Raw genomic sequence first — 18,336 nt, forward strand, 5'->3', positions numbered from 1 at the left:
AGCCATATAATGTTGATTCTCTCTCTAAAAATGTGGTTCAAGCAGTGCAAAATGCTCACAGAATATAAAAAAAAGAAAAGCTGAGAAGGAAGAAGAAAAAATAATAAATTTATTCATAAGCAAGAACTTATTGACAAAGAAAAACAACACAAGGAAATGCTTGAAAAAGTTCAAAAAAACAAAAACAAAACCCTAGATCAAAGGGGGAAAAATCTTGATAACGGTGCGAAAAATGTTGATCTAGAGTTTCAACTTGCTCAGAGAATGCTGGATGAAGCGATCAACTCTATGCAAAGTATCATCAATAAAGAAGACATGATATGTATAAATATATAGGTATATATTTGAATTTTTATATCGGATATAAAAATTCAAATAGTCTGGTATTCAGTGTTACCGGAATTTCAAATTTAATAAAAATGAATGATTTTCAGAATTTCTAAAATTCGGATTTGGATTGCCTAATCCTTGCCCAAATCTAGGAGATCATATAGGAGACACAAAGTTTGACTGAGTGATGAAAGACATCAGTCCTAGGCTCATCATCATGAAAAAATCCCAGTCAGCTTTAAGGAAATAGTAAAAAGACATGATTGTGAATCTGATTTATAAGAAGTAAAAAAAACAACCTTAAATTATAATTAAAAAAAGGAGAGGCTAGTAGGGTCTATGGTACTAGATCCAAGCTATTCAGTGTGATGAGTATTAAATTCACCAATAATAACCATCAACAATAAAATTTGAAGATAAAACATCTGAATTAGTTTCACAAAAAGTGTGTACTCTCAAGTACTTATTATAGGAGGGGATGTTTATTAATTTTATGAAAATTTTCACACCCTCCCCAAGTTTAGATCCTCCATACAATTTGTTACTTTTTACTAGCTATCATTAAATAAATTTTTCACTTGCTGTCAGCAAAGAAACTGTAACTCAAAAAACTCTATACTTGCTCTAGAAATTAGAAAATAGAAAACTCTAAAAATTAAAAACTTACTGGTAAAAAAAATCAAAAATTACCACCTGTTTATTAAGACATTTACCAATATTTTTATAAACTATTTACCAAGAAACTATTTTTTTTTATATTTTGAAACTATTTTTATAAACTTTGCTATTTTCAAGATATCAATCTTAAAAATAGCAAAGTTTATAACAATATTTTATTCATTGTTTGGAATGTCTATTGGTTTAATAAAATATTTTAAAAAATATAAATATTTTTGGTGGCTGCATTTTTATTGAATGACAAGAATTGTGTTTTTGGAAGATCTGCAGTGGAACTTTCTTTTGTGTTTTGAAAGAGTTGATCTGCTTTAATAATAAGCATTTTTGAATTATTTTTATCTGGAACTTTTCAACAACAACTCTTGAAGTTAGGAAATATAAAATTGGCAATACTTTGCCGATATTAATCTGTTAGAAGTCGGCCAAAAAAAAAATTGGTACAAAAAATTTCATCATAAAACATAGAAACGAGGTCTGCGATTTTTGCCGACCAAAAACACTACACGGTCGGCATTGCTGAATGCCGATCCTTATTCCGAGGGTTGCAACAATAAACATATAAGTAGTTTCATTTGGTAAATATTAAAAACTGCAAATAAACAACTGCGTTTTAATATGGCAAAAAGTGTTTTAAAGTATGGGTATTGAATAGGCATTGACATTTTTTCTAACTAAAATTACTTTTTCGTCTAAAGAGGTCATTGCTATGAGTTGAACCAGGTTGTTTTATATTTTGATAAATTTTCATAATACATTTCATGATGCAATTTATTATGATATTTTACATTAAAAAAAACTCCAAAAAAGTTTATTATTTTTGACCATAACTAAGGGGTATAAACCGCCTTAAGATCCTCTTGATGTTATCTTTCAAGATTTAATAAAATTTTATTTTTATTTTTAATGTTTAATAAACTTAAGAATAGAAGTGTAAAAGATTCATACAATTTGATTTGATCTTGATTTATAAACTTCATCTTTTCCAGTAACTTCCAACTCTAATAGTAGCTGCTTGCAGCCTTGTTGGAAATGAAGATGTTGAAAATAAAAATAAAAAAGAAAGAAAGAAATATAGTGAAAATGATTTTAAAAAATATAAAAAACAAGAAAAAACAACTGATTTTAAGATGGAGATAATACTTATGTAAAATAGTATTTAATGTTTGGCATGTTTGGATTCTTATTTAGGTAGCTATGATGATCAAGTATTTCATGTGTCTGCATTAGGATTTCCCCCTCTTGAAAAAGCTGCAACAACAAGGTAATGATATTTTTTTAACTATATATGTTGCCATAACGTGATGTATTAAAATGTAATAAAACATTTAAGATTTTATAAAAATTACAAAAAAGCTGTAATTTGGTTTTCTTTCAATCTTATTACTGACTTCCAGTCTCATTTTTATATCAAATAATTAAGATGTTTTTTTACCCTATATTTCAATAACTTTAAAGGTGTCTTAATTTTTATTTCATGATAAATTCAAATATTATAAGAACAATTTTGTGAAATAGTGAGTTCAAAATCAAAAAGATATCAAATAATATCAATAAGATATCATCATTGTTCTTAATTTAAAATTTGTTTTATATTACTTGTAACTACTAAATTGTAATTTTGTAATTGTAAGTTGCAAAGCATTTTTTTTAGAAAAGATATTTTTTAGAGGATATAAAGTCTAAAATAGTCCATAATCAATATTAGGCATCTATAATTTTCATTATGGCGAAGGTTATGAAATATAATATATAATATAGAGATTGGTTATTGATAACATTTTAACTGTATTATAAAATGAGCCACTTGTGATAAACAAGGATACATTAAATTTATTTTTTAATGTATCTTTGGTTATCACAAGCAGATAGTTAGACTTATTATTTTCAAGAGTATATACATAATGATAGTTATAGTTAGTAAAAACTATATTTAGTTTCTGCTTGGTTTTATATTTATCTGCTATATTCATTTTTTTTTAAGTTTAGATCATTTTTTGGAAATATAAACTTTTTTGGAGGACCTTCTTCAGTTTGTGTGGCGTCATCGGTAAGAAGTATATTCTTTTTTAAACATTTTTATTATTTGAAAACAAATAAAAACATTTGTTATTAAAAATAAAAATAAGTTTATCAAATATTTTTAATTTATTTTTTTAACTTTTTTATTTTTTTTGTTTGTTGTCTTTTTGATATCTTATATCTTAATCTAATATCTTATAAGTTGACATTTTCAAAGAGAATTTAATTGAACTTTTTCCTTATTGTGGTTTGGTGTTAATCTAGTTATTATTATTATAATTATCTAAATATTTTAAAACAGATTTTATTAGCAAAATGATAATGTAATATACTTTTATTTGTCTACAATATGTAATATGTTTATATAATATATAATGTCATAGGAAAAGTTAAAGCAATTGGAACAAGATGATGTTAATCAAAATAACATGTTTGTATTTATCTCTGATCTGTGGTTAGACAATCCAAAAGTAATTTAAAATTCATTTCAGCTATATTTTATAGAAATGTGGTTTTATTCATTTTATATAGTTAATTTTTACTGGTATTTTATTATCAGGTTATTTCAAATTTTAAAACACTTTTGAGTGGATATGCATCAATGCCTCCTGCTTTATTTGTAATATGTGGAAATTTTCTTTCTCAATACTGTGGTACAAAGCAACTGATGCAGTTGAAGCAAGGTTTTGATGAACTAGGTAGATTTTATTATTTTTATAAAACAGGATATTTATAATAATGGTAAAGTAATATGGTCCATTTAACTACATAATAGACCTCTTCACTGCTCCAATAATTTCATTCCCAAGCAAATCTTAATAGTATGTTGTGGTTCCTTATTTCCAGAATTGCATGGAAACAAGTAAATACACAGATAAATTAGGAAATTATTTTTAAAAGAAACAATTTTTTACATGAGATCGCTTTTCTATTTTCATAATAAAGACAGATTTAGCTTAATATATTTATAAGTTTATTTTACATAGATGAGTTTTTTCCAGGAATTCCCATAATTCCGGAAATTCACTTAAAACTCCTCTAAGTTTCCAGAAATTTCCAGGTGTTTGTTTATATTAATTTGTAAAAAGTTATATAAAATTTTAATTACAACAACATCTGCATTTAAGCAAATATGTTTTTTTTAAATACTAGAAATTCCATATAAAGTTAATTGATGCAAATTCCGTTTTATACGTCTACAAAAGTTTTTTCAATTATTACTATCAAGAAGAAAAATTTATAGAATGCAAGTTAAAAGTTTGACTGACATTTCTGAGATATACAAAAATATTAAAAACTACTTTCGCTGGGAAAGACTACATTGAAGATTATAATTCAGCCTATATAAGAAAGATAAATAAAGCTGGAGCAGTAAGTTTATCTCTCAACTAAACACTGAAATATATAATTTCATCATAATTATATAATTTGATTTGATGTTTTATGATGTACAATATGTAGTAAAGACTTTTATTATGAAATGAAAAATCTTTACCCAGCCATTCAAAGTCTAAAATACATCGTCGAAACTGCACAACAATTAAGTAAAACGAAGCTATTCCGTTATCTTTTACTATTTAAAAGAAAAATAGGTACAACGATATTGCCATATGGCGCTCCGGACAATGTGCATATTGGCAGTACTTGCACAAATAAAGTAAAGCTTACCATTAAACCTATTGTAAGTTTTAGAGACCGGATATCGAATACAGAAGTAATAACACTAACATTTATTTTTGAATGCAATCTTCCAATATCTTTAACAGCCCATATGATTGAATACGCAATGTCTAAAGATCATTATGTTTTAAAAAATTTGAAAATGTTCATATCAACTGCTTCGAATAAGCTGCAAGAAGGATTAGGTGAAGCTTTTCATGTTGAGCTTGCTTTTGATATGAAAACAATAATATTTTCCCTTAATATAGATGAGTGCTTCTTAGCAAAAAAGGAGAAAGTTCTTAGTATGTTTGTAGCATATTTTTGCTATAAATCTAATAAAGTTGTATTAAAACACTATGCATCATTATCGCTTGTTACGATAAACGCCATAAGTCTTTTTAATGCTGTTACTCATTTATTTAGCTATCTATGGTTTTCATTATGGTGAAGGTTATGAAATATATTATATAATATAAATATATAATTGATTATTGATAACATTTTAATTGTTTAAAATGTCAAAAAAAATTATTCGAAATTCTGACTTCAAATCATCGTTTTTTAAGACCTTGCTAAAACCTTGCTTTGAATAATTAGTTTACTTAGTTAATAAATTTCCTTCTAACATCCCTTTTAAAATGCAATCGACTTAATGCGCAATGGGCGATAATTGTCTAAAAATGGAAAAACTGTTTATGGGTTAAATATAGACATATATTACATGTTTATAGAGGTTTTTGGAGCCAAGCATTTTTAAGCTCCATTTTAATTTTGGAGTGGTCATGATCATACAAGTGGTTATTTTAGGGGCTGTCAAGGGTGGTCGTGGGGTTTCTTGATGGTTTTTAAATTAGACGGGACATGTTGTATTTCTAAATTCAAGTCTAGGCATATTCAGTCTTTAGAAGTGGTCATGACTGCTCAAATGGTCATTTTAGTGGTGGTCCTGAGATGTCTTCATGTTTTTTAATTAGATGAGACATGTTGTATGTCTAAATATAAGTAATTGTGGTTAGGGAGTTTGAAATTGGAAATATTCAGTCTTCAGGAGTGGTCCTGGAATATCCTGATGGTTTTCAATTAGATGGTATATGTTGTATGGCTAAATATAGGTAATTTATATCAGGAAAATTAAATCTGGCCATATTTGGTCTCCAGGAGTGGTTATGATGGCACAGGTAGGTGTGGTCCTAGGTTGTCAAAACATTTTCGTGGTTTTCGTTTATTTTATGTACTTAATTTCTTTGATATTGTGAATATAAACAAATAATGTTCAATAAGATTGAACTTTATTAAATTTTTTTATATATATTATAAGAATCTAGGTGATGACATACATCATACATTAGTACACCAAGAACCCCTTGGCCTCCTCAGGTTGATTGGAGTCTTGACTTTTCTCTGACTCTTTATTCTGGACACCGTAGCTGCCAAGCATTTTCATTATAAGATCATAGTTTGTTTGAGGCCTAAAGAATTTCATTGTGCAGTAATCTCTGTTGTTTTAGTCTAAAACATTTATATTAAGGTGTATGAAATGACTATTTTTCACAATTAAATTGTTTTTCCATTTTATGGGCGTTATTTAAATTTACAAATACATATGATGCATTTAAAGTAAAATTTTCTAACTGAAAATGGCATTTTTAGAAAAGGTATTTAGACGACATTAAATAACTAAAAGTACTTGATGATGTAGTTTTCTCGCTTTCAGCACAACAAGAAATTAAAAAATTTTTTTTCTCATAAACAAACTAATTTCTCTTTACTAAACTAAACTCTCTTTTTTACATAAATAAAAACTTTTTGCATACATAAATACAAATAATAAATATTCTCTTTAGTGATGGATCCAGCATTTTTTGGTGTTTGAGATAGCTAACTTCCAGACATGGAGATAACTCCAAACATTTTTATGTTTATACTTATGTAAAATAATGATTCTTTGCAAAAAATTGTAATGATTGGGTGCTGGGAACAAATAAGCCCCAAAATTTCATCATTTTAAGGGGTTTTGCTCCCCTCTGTCCAATGTCTCAAAGTCATGAAATTACAGAGAAAATGCTAAAATATTTTTCCAAAAATTTTTCTGGGATTTTCCAAATATTTTTAAAATAATTTCCGGAAATTTCAAGATTTTTCGTAAAGTATCTATGATTTTAACTATTTTAAGTCTAAATTTTTTAATGTTAATGTTTGTGTTATAAATTATTTGTAATAATGGAAGAATTAAATTTAAAAGGAATTCATACTTGGAGTGTAAAAGCCTTTAATGTGATTTATAAAGAGTTATAGAGTATAAAAGTAACAATGTACTATAATAATTATAAATATACTAGCTGCCTGGACCTGTAAAGTATGGTCTTGGTAAGTCTATTCTACACTATTTCTATACTTATTTGTTACTTCAATATTTTTTAGCAAAAAACTAATTTTATATATATATATATATATAGATATAGATATAGATATAGATATAGATATCAGGAATGCGGAGTCCCAAAAAGGACCCCGGATTTGAAAGTCACAAAAAGATTACTTTATCCTAGTTTTTGGTATCCAGGAGCTCTAAAAATATAAATAAGTTTATGGACTACTAATAGGAAAAATGTTAAGACTTTTATGTTAGAGGAACAATCATTTTTTGAGCCCGTAGTCCTTAAGTATAATGGCGGCAAGGACTCCGGGCTTAAAAACAATAAGTTTTAACAAACATGTTTAGAGTTTCTGGACACTACAGACTTCGAAAAAGTATAGATATAAAGCCGGAGTCCTTTTGGGACTCCGCATCCCTGATAGATATATCTATCTATATATATATATATATATATATATATAGAAATATATATAGATATATATATATATATATATATATATATATATATATATATATATATATATATATATATATATATATATATATATATATATATATATATAGATATATATATATATATAGATATATATATATATATAGATATATATATATAGATATATATAGATATATATATATATATATATATATATATATATATATATATATATATATATATATATATATATATATATATATAGAGAGAGAGAGAGAGAGAGAGAGAGAGAGAGATATATATATATAGAGATATATGTATATATATGTATATATATGTATATATATATATATATAGAGAGATATATATATATAGAGAGAGATATATAGAGATATATATGTATGTATGTATATATATATATATATATATATATATATATATATATATATATATATGTATGCATGTATGTATATATATACATACATATATATATATACATACACAGCCCTCAGATTTAGAAAGAATGATTATATTACCATTATGCATTCTTCTTGCCTGAAAAGTCATTTTATTTTTCCATATCACAAATATTCTGTAACACAAACATTTAAACATTAAAAACTTTAAACTAAATAATTTAAGTATTCTTATTTCTAAATCGATGTCTTTATTAGGGGTTGTCCTTAAAGTACATATGCCAAAAATTTAGAAATTTGAAAAACTAGGAATGTAATTTATTCAAAAGCATTTAGTTATTAATAAGTACTTGTTAAATGTGATAAATTATATGGATATTTCTTTTAAATTTTATTTTTTATGAATATCCAAATAGTTTTTTTTTTTTTTTTTGTTATTCACCTCCTCAAGGCTGATAAAGCCATTACAGATGAGGAGGCTACTTAATAGTGGTTATAACCCTCTCTCAACTCTATAACTCCGAAACACGAACCATGACAAACAAGGCTGCTGCGCGGAGAAACAAGTTGAGCGCGGTACTACCAGGGACGTGGTGGGGATCGAACTCGGAACCTCTCGCTTATAAATCGAGCGCTTTACCACTACACCACTACCGCATACCGCAGTTTTCTAGAAATACAAGTTAAAAATACTTTTATTTATCATTAAATAATTAAAACAGTAAAGTATATTTTATCAAATACTCTACGCTATAGCTAGATATGTTAGGTATTTATACGCAAATACAACTTGTTTTTCCTTATTTATATGCATAAATTTATTAATAATTATTTTGACTATTTTGTCTATAAAGCAAGTGTTCTTTAATTTATATAATTTTTTTTATATAAATTGTAATAGTTTATAAACTCTATATAAATAAGTATTGAAATGCTTTTGTTTTATATAAAAGAATGTCTGCCAAAACCTAAACTCTCAGTCGATGTATGCACTCTCCTCTGCGCATATCCCTATTTAAGTAATTTGATGTAAAATGTTAATATTATGTGCACTAGGGTTATGACTTTTTTTCAACCCAATACTCCTGCACTGTAGTTTGATGACCTTTTACCTAAAAAGCACGAAATGAACTATTATTTGCATATTTTTTGAAAAAAGTTCACCCTGCCATTGAAAAATTGATTTTTAACTACGCAAACCAGTTTTTATTGTCGTCATCATTGAAATTTATTTAAATTCATTTAAATATTTTAATGAGTATATATTTTTCAGTCAATGTATGTGCATTAGGGTGTAGTGAAAAAACTTTTTTTTCGAAAATGAAAATTTAAATACTACTTTCAGATGTTCATAGACATTTTAAGATATACTATAAATTTTTTTTCCCCATATCTTCAAAATAAATTACCAAAATGAAGTTTTAAATATTTTATAATGATTAAATTAAATAAAGTTACTATTTTTGGTCGGAAGAAAAATAAACGGAGACATTGAATAAAAAACAAAATACAGATTTATATAAATTAAATTAATAACACTTATTTTTTAACTACTAAACTAATTTTTATATTATCAAAACAATTTATTTTATCTTTGTAAAATATTTTACTATAAAACACAATATTAAATATTTTCATAAAAAAACAAAAGTCTTTAACTCTAATTTTAATGGTCTGTAAAGTTACTTTTTATAAGTTATGCGTTGTTTACCTTTATAATTGTAAGTGTTTTCTAGATTCTGATGTGCAAAGGTTAAAGATTTTAACTAGAATTATAAATAAGTTTTGGGACATAAATAATTAAGTTCAATAAATAAATCAATTTTAGGATAACTAATTAACTTTTGTAATATGTTTATGTATTTTTTTTAATTTTTATGATTTAAAGAATCACAAAAAATTTAAAGTTTATGTATATTATATATATATATATATATATATATATATATATATATATATATATATATATATATATATATATATATATATATATATATATGTATATATATATATATATTTATATATATATATATATGTATATATATATGTATATATATATGTATATATGTATATATATATATACATATATATATATATATATATATATATATATATATATATATATATATATATATATATATATATATGTATATATATATATGTATATATATATATATATATATATATATATATATATATATATATATATATATATATATATATATATATATATATATGTATATATATATATATATGTATATATATTTATATATATATATGTATATATATTTATATATATATCTATATATCTATATATATATATATATATATATATATATATATCTATATATATATATATATAAAGATATGATTTTTATAGATTAATACACGTTATGAATAAAATAAAAAGGACACGTAGTAATTCTTGCCCAGGCAGCATAAAAGTTAAAGAATTCATTGGTCTTGGTGCTGATTTGTTACCCTCTGAATTACCAACCCTCAGAAATGTTTTACAATTACTGTTGTTAGAAATGGAGTCCTTAGACACCAATCTTCAGTATGTGTCAAAAGAAATTATTCACGAAGCTGCCAAAAAATCATCTTGTAAAGTTAGCAAAGTCTAATATTTTAAGAAAATTATTATATATTATATTTGTTTTCTACTCTTTCATTATTATAGCTATTTTAAATATATATATTTTTTATTTAGGTTGTTGTACAGTATCAAAAAGTGAATATCGATATTCAAATTCAACCTAATCACTATATCGTTCAGAGAATTGAAAAAGAGTGGAAAAGAGTTACTCAAACTGTTTGGGGAAGAGTGACAAATACTCGAAAGGATAAGTTATATAATGAAATGGACACGCTATTTGATATTCTTCGTTGCAAACATAGTATTAAATGCAAGGAAGATCCAACTTGTTCTGACCCAAAATGTTCTCATTGTGCTTTTCTTCCAATTTGTAATTGTCCATTAAGTTTGAAAATTCCTGAAATAGAGCTGAAGTTTATCAGAGCTCAGAGATTGAAAGTTGGAATGAAAAGTGTGTACCAAATACATTGTAGAGATAAAAAAGAACATACTCGGCTGGCTAAGCAATGCAAAAGGAAAGAAAAACCTTTAATGTTTAAAAAATTAGAGGAGCAGAAAGTAGAGTTAAGTAATAATAAGTTTTTTAATGAAGAAATAGAGGTAGATGTGATTGAGAATGCAAATGAATCTTCTAGCCAGTTAATGGACACCAAAATTGACGACGGATCAAAGCAATCTGTCATCAATACAAATCACTTTCCTCTTCTTGCTCAAACAGTTTTAAGATACGGAACAAGTAACAGAGAAGCTGCTGCTATTTCTTCTGCAGTTCTTATAGATATTGGGATTGTTAATGAAAAAGATAATAAACTGATTATTGACCATCACAAAATTCATAGGGAAAAAAAAAAGTAATGAAAAAGCTCCAGACAGAAGATTTACAGTTGTATCAGTCAGAAGAAATTAAAGCATTATTTTTTGACGGTAGAAACAATTTAACTCTTTTTAATAATCAAGATAAAACAACATCAAAATATTATTCTAAAACAATAAAAATGGACTTCTACACTGTCACTAGTGAACCAGGTGGAAAATATGTATTCCATTTCTCTCCTCTTAAGCCTGGAGTAGGCGAAAAATCTGCGTTAATGATAGCCAAACCTATAGCAGATTGGTGTAGAAAATTTGATATAAACTTACAGTATATTGGAGCAGACTCCACAGCTATTAACACTGGAAGATTAGGCGGGGTTATAAAAACAATTGAGGATCTTTTAAATAAAAAGAGAACATGGATTATATGTATGCTGCATACTAATGAGCTTCCGCTTAGGCATCTTATTCAGAAACTAGATGGTAAAACAACTTCTAGTAATGGGTTTAGCGGAGTCTTGGGTAAGCTTTTGAATTGTGCTACATTACTTCCATTAGCTCAGGCATTTCCAACAATAATCATTGGTAAAAGACCAATTGAATTAAATCAAGATGTGATCGATGATCTTTCAACTGATCAGCTCTATGGGTATAAAATGATTTTGGCTATACGTTCAGGTAACATGCCTATAGATCTTATAAAGATGGAGTGTGGTCCTGTTAATCACAGCAAATGGTTGACCACTGCAAATAGACTGATGCGAATTTGGGTATCACTTCATGGACTGTCTGGGGAAAACTTTATTACTTTAAGTCGTTTAGTTGAATATGTTGTTGGTGTTTACTATCCAATGTGGTTTGATATAAAGGTAAGGTGGTCTTTTATTGAGGGTCCAAGACATGTTTTAGAAACCTTACGATTAGTAAAAATGCAAAACCAGGTTACCAGGGATATTGTTGAAAAATATGTTATATCAGGAGCCTGGTTTTCTCACAGTGAAGCTGTTCTAGCCACTTTGCTTTGCAGTTCTGAAGTGGAAGAACGGGTTTTTGCAGTGGATTGTATTCTACAGATCAGAAAAGGTTTGGACAAAGGAGAAACATCTGTCCGAAAAAAGGATTCATTCTTCTTATTTAAACATAGATGCTAAGAATCTCACTGAGTTATGTTCTTGGACTCTTAATGTATTTGAGCCAATTCAAACATGTAGCTTTACTACTGAGACAATAGTTGATTTTAAGGTAAATCCCATGGTTGTTGACTCCATACCATGCCACACACAAAGTGTTGAGCGGGCTGTTAAACAAACAACAAGAGCTTGTGCTGCTGTCTATGGACATGATTCAAGAGATGGTTTTATCCGAGCAGGTTGCCATCACCGTAAACTTTTACCTAAAAACAATACAAAAAAAAACCTAAAACAGATGATTATATAATTTTTATATTTTGAAAATGAGTATATATATTTCTAAACTTATTTGATCTTCACGAGTTTACATTTTAATTTATACTAAACAGGGTCCATAATCCATAAAAAGCTCATTTTGCAGGTCTAATCTTTGTATAGTTTTTTTATTTTTTGAAAAGGTTAAGCCAAAATTTTTGATATTTTATTCCCGCTATAAATGTGGCAAATAAGGGTAGTAAACAAAAAAAAAATTGTTATCTAGCTTTGGTCTCAAAACTCAATCCCACCCCCACCCCTCCCAGCCACCGCCCCTCTTTCTTTAAAAAATCACTAATACTAATTTTTTTAAGTTTTTTTTCAATTATTATTTTGAAATAGATAAAAATTTAATGACAGTTTTGGAATTTTAACAAAAATATGTTGTGTTTAATAGTTATGACTGTTTATTGTTAATAACTCCCCCCTTTACCCCATTTTGGTAATTTATTTTGAAGTTATGGAAAAAAAAATTTTATAGTATATCTTAAAATGTCTATGGACATCTGAAAATAATATTTAAATTTTATATTTTGGAAAAAAAAAATTTTCACTACACCCTAATGTGCATCTTAAAAACTGTCTCAAAGATTTTTTATTTAAAAAAAATATATACTTATTAAAATATTTAACTGATTTTAAATAAATTTCAATGATGATGACAATAAAAATTGGTTTGCATAGTTAAAAATCAATTTTTTAATGGCAGGGTGAACTTTTTTCAAAAGATATGCAAATAATAGTTCATTTCATGCTTTTTAGGTAAAAGTTCATCAAACTACAGTACAGGAGCAGGGGGTTGAAAAAAAGTCATAACCCAAATGTGCACATTAAATAATATAACAATTTATGCGTACAAATAATAAATTTCTTTTCAAATACATGAGATTATTTTTAGGAAAAAATTTTCCGCATTTCTAAAATATATCCCTGAAATTAGAAAAACAAACATTATTAAAGAATTTGTTTTAATTAGTGCATAGGTACTTTTATAATAATCCCCCCCCCCTCCCACACATTCCCCGAATGCTTTTGTATGCTATTTAAAGACACTCCAACCACCCATCTTCCCTCTTATGAGATACATACTTTATGGATGACCCCTTATGAAAAAAAAGAAATCTCATGTAAACATGTGTTTCTTTTAAAAATATTAGCTTAATTTATCTGTGTATTTACTATTTTTTGTGCCATTCTGCTCATAAGTAACCATGAGGTAATACAAAATATGTGTGGGCACAAAATTGTCAAAATAGTGAAAACTTAAAATTTGATCAGCTAATAGTAATATGTCTAAGTCTCCAACTAATTTAGTTTCTTTATTTTTGTAATTTGAATTTCAGTTAAGTAAGCTGTTTGCATATACAATATAGAGAAGTGGGTACCATACCACTGAATTAATCATATATTTTCTTGCACAATTACTCTTTGTATTCTACTGATTAGAAAATGCTCTATATAAGCTAGCGATTTCCTTTTAATGTCATAGACTAATTTTTTAATTAATTGTTTATTTGGATCTTTGTTAAAGGCTTTTTTAAAGTCCATATAAATCTTTGTGTATCTTATCTTTAAATCTCTTATTTAAAGATTAGATACACAAACTGTTGAATGTAACTATTCAAAATATCTATAAAATAGTGTTCTATTCACAGTTTGATTTTATTGTTGTTGATGCATTATCATTCCATTGAATTTTTTTGTATAACTAAAATCTTCTACAAAAGTATTTATTGCAGATTATTTTTTGGCTCATTTTATTATTTATTATTTTGGTACTAAAATCTTCTATATTAATATTATTTTTTTGCTCATTTCATGGTTAATTATTTTTTGCAGAATTATTGATCTTTTTTTTTGTAATATTTTTTAAAATTGTTTTCCACAATTTATAATCTTTGTTGTTGTAATTTATTAAAAACAAATTAACATTAAATTTTTTTAAATTTTATTAAATTTTTTTAAATTTTTAAATTTAAAAATTTTATTAAATTTTTTAAAATTGTTTTCCACAATTTATAATCTTTGTTGTTGTAATTTATTAAAAACAAATTAACATTAATTTATTAAAAACAAATTAACATAAAAAAGCATAAATTAAATTAACACTAATTTGATAAAGATTTCTAAAATAAAATTTAAGAATAGAATTTTACTTACTTTACCTTATTATTTACAGCTCAACTGATTTCAGAGTTTGACGAGATTTTAGAAAGCAGCAGATTTGTATTTATTCCTGGGCCACAAGACTTGGGTCCAGCTAACATTCTTCCTCGACCACCGCTTTCAAAGATGGTTTCTGAAAAGTTGAAGGAAAAGGTTCCGTTTGCATATTTCTTATCAAATCCTTGTCGGTGAGCCAAATATTTTTAAAAAAGGTTTTTAGTGCTTACATCTATTTACAAAAAATTTTTTAAATGGTAACTTAATTGTTGTAAGTAAGGTTAATTTTCTGTTTAGAATTCAATATTGCAGTCAAGAGATTGTCATTTATCGAGAAGATATTGTCAATAAAATGTGTCGCAATAGCCTTCATTTACCAACAGATCTTCAAGATATACCTTCTCATGTAAGTTTTGATTTATTTTAGTTTAAAATTAAATAAAGAGCGAACAAAATTTTAGCAACAATCTTGTTGACATCTTATTGATATGTTTTAGCAGCAATCTATGTTGGTATAGGGGTAAAACTGTAAAAAATTCGAATTTCACTCTATAAAGTATGCGCTGTTTTGTCGTTTGTTTCCTAATTGAAATTTTTTTCTTTGGGTTTTTTGCTTTAAATCATTAATTAAAGGGCTTTATTTAGTTTGCCAAAACATTGTTATCTCAATCTCATCTGTGTCCTTTGCCTTTGCACATACGACCAATATATTGGTGTTTTGATAACGCTCTAAGACTCTATCCATTACCTGACGTTGTAAGTTTTTAGATATGTAATCCATTTTATAAGTGCTTATTTTATTTAAAGTTCCACTTTATTTTTATAATGCAAGTACATTCTACAATATATTTTTTTGTATTAGGTTGTTTGTGCTGATAAGTATGAAGGATATAATGTCAATATATCTGATACCATTTTTATGAACCCGGTAAATTGATATTTATAGATTTATGAACTGAGACAGTTACTACTTATATTATGGTATTTTGTAGTGTTGAGATATGCATAATAAATGATTTTAAAGAAGAAGATTCGCAAAAACTTATTTTCAATACAATTTCACAAAACAGTACTTGCAACTTATGCGCATATATATATATGTATGTATGTATGTAAGTTATGTTAGTGTATTTTACAAATAGAGTGCTCGATGTTCTTTAAGAACAGAATGATTCAATCATGAATTAATAAAAAAACACTTTGCTAATTTTGTCTTCGACGGGCTGTTTCTCTTTCTGCTGGTTCATCAGGAAGAATCCTAATAGGTTCGTCCTGATGAACCTACAGAAAGAGAAACGTGTTGAAAACAAAATTATATAAGTGTTTTTACTAATTTATATGTTTTATATATATATATATATATATATATATATATATATATATATATATATATATATATATATATATATATCTGTGTGTATATTCATTTTTGTTCAAAATAAACAGCATATACATATATATCAGTTGTACGTGGAGTTTAAAGCAATTTTTTTAAAAAGCGAATTAGTAAGAACAACTTTCAAGCAGCAACTAAAGTCATTAAAGTTATTCCAAAAATTTGATCAATAATTTTCTTTTGTAGCGAAAAAGTGTTTCCGAAACACCCTAACAAAAAATAAGCCTGTTAAAAAAAAAATTCAAAATATAGGAACCAGGGAATATATAATTCAACTGTAACCATCGTAATTCTAAGCACATATGTAGATACAGATTATTATTTTTTTAATTTATTTCCAAATTGATTTTTGACATTGTATTATCACATCTGTGAAATGAAATACTTAACTTTTCTATTACAATCTACCTATTACAAATAATATCGTAAAATTTTATTGTTTAGGGATCTTTTTCAAGAAATGATTGTGTTTTTAAAGTTTATTGGCCAGCTACTAAAGAACTGGAAGAATGGTTTTTATATAATTAGTTTTATTTTTTTTTAATTCTTTGTATCTTCTTAATAAAAAATTAACTATTTTTTAATTTTTTTCAGCAAAATTACATCATGATATAATGGTTTGGAAGTATATTTTCTTAGCATAGATCTATAATGGATAGATTTTTAGCCTAATAATGCCTACGTTTTGTGTTCGGAGATAAATAGTCTTGACTACAAACGAATCAACTGATGAAAATGAAGTTTTTTGCAATATTAAAAAATATTTCTAGCATAATGTCGGTTGTAATAGATCTCTTCAGATCTCTGAAAAAATTTATTGTGACGGTTGCTGAAAAAAGATTTTTAAATAATTTTCAGTAAAAGAAAGATACAATGAATGCGATACGAGAATCATTTTTTTCAGCTCAAAGCGAAAAGCTTAGACTAACAACAGAGTGCAAGTTATTTCCTTATTTTTTTAGCTTTTCTTGTTTTTAAAAAAATAAGTTTTTTTTACATACTTTATATGCAAAGAAAATGTCTTGTTTATTAACAAGTACTTCATGGTAGATATTAATTTATATGTAGTAGTTTCTATGCGCTTCTTTATAATTTTTTTTTCCGATTTAGTATTTTTATTCTGCAAAATTCTTTTTTCTGTAGTTTAACTGCTTAACTTAGATTAACTGCAAAACCTATTTTTCTTGTACACTTCTAGTGCGATAAAGCAGTTAGAATATTTTCCCTGTCAGAAGATGCTCTAGTTTTATTTTAAAACATGAGAAACAGATCAACTTTCAATTAATACTATTATTATTTTTCAACAATATTTCGTTGCAAGTGAAGCACGACTAGTTGGCTATTAAGTTAAATATTTCATAGATTCTGGAAACCTTGAAGGTTTTTGACTAAACTTTCAAATTTTTTTATCAAACCTTCCTTCTGCCTTAGAGTAAAACCAGTATATAAGTCAGCCTTAGAGTAAAACCTTAGTATAAAATAAGTACGATTATTTGTGTAAAGTTTTAAAAGTTGCGAGGCATTTTAAAATCGTTTGTAATATAAATTACGTCAATTTATTTTACTAGAAATTAGCTTTAGCCCGAATATGGAAAATAATCGGGCTATTAAAATATCTTTATTCATAAAAATATTTTTCAAGCAAACTGTACAAATTTAAGGGAGAACTTGCACATAACTTAATAAAGATGGCTGATAACCTACATGTTACAAATATTGAATCTACGAAAATAATTGTGTATTGGTATAAAAATATTTCTAAAAAGTTCGATTTTGACGGCAAAAAGTAACTTTTCAAGGAATCTCAAATCTTTTCTATTTGTTTGAGTTGAGTAATTTTGTTTATATCATTGTGAAACTAAACCTTGTAAGCTGTAAAAGTATTTAATATATCAGAAATATTCAATCATTTTTAGCTAACATGTCTAAACATTGCATTAAAAAAAAAAAAGGCTCAGAAAAATTATTTTAGTTGCTGAGTGTTTATTGCCAGATAGTGATCTAAATA

General features: G+C 26.1%; 2 protein-coding genes across 3 annotated transcripts in view; both read left to right on the top strand.

Annotated features, from left to right (window-relative positions):
- Positions 1-17,389, top strand: part of LOC100197376 (DNA polymerase epsilon subunit 2) — a 72,944-nt gene extending 55,555 nt beyond the window's left edge. For both annotated transcript variants that reach the window (XM_065796363.1, XM_065796364.1), the window contains 10 exons: positions 2,197-2,269; positions 2,995-3,055; positions 3,411-3,497; positions 3,587-3,725; positions 14,949-15,123; positions 15,230-15,338; positions 15,578-15,688; positions 15,795-15,860; positions 16,773-16,840; positions 16,923-17,389. In XM_065796363.1, coding sequence (XP_065652435.1) covers positions 2,197-2,269; positions 2,995-3,055; positions 3,411-3,497; positions 3,587-3,725; positions 14,949-15,123; positions 15,230-15,338; positions 15,578-15,688; positions 15,795-15,860; positions 16,773-16,840; positions 16,923-16,938 — 905 coding nt within the window. In that variant the 3' untranslated portion in view covers positions 16,939-17,389. The remainder of the gene's footprint in view (positions 1-2,196; positions 2,270-2,994; positions 3,056-3,410; positions 3,498-3,586; positions 3,726-14,948; positions 15,124-15,229; positions 15,339-15,577; positions 15,689-15,794; positions 15,861-16,772; positions 16,841-16,922) is intronic.
- Positions 10,300-13,163, top strand: LOC124818068 (uncharacterized). Its single transcript, XM_065796365.1, has 2 exons — positions 10,300-10,524; positions 10,626-13,163. The coding sequence occupies exons 1-2, from the start codon at positions 10,309-10,311 to the stop codon at positions 11,364-11,366; spliced, it is 957 nt and encodes a 318-aa protein (XP_065652437.1). The 5' UTR covers positions 10,300-10,308; the 3' UTR covers positions 11,367-13,163.
- Positions 17,390-18,336: the final 947 nt, after the last annotated feature.

Source organism: Hydra vulgaris, chromosome 04, assembly GCF_038396675.1.
Source record: "Hydra vulgaris chromosome 04, alternate assembly HydraT2T_AEP".
NCBI classification, from domain to species: domain Eukaryota; kingdom Metazoa; phylum Cnidaria; class Hydrozoa; order Anthoathecata; family Hydridae; genus Hydra; species Hydra vulgaris.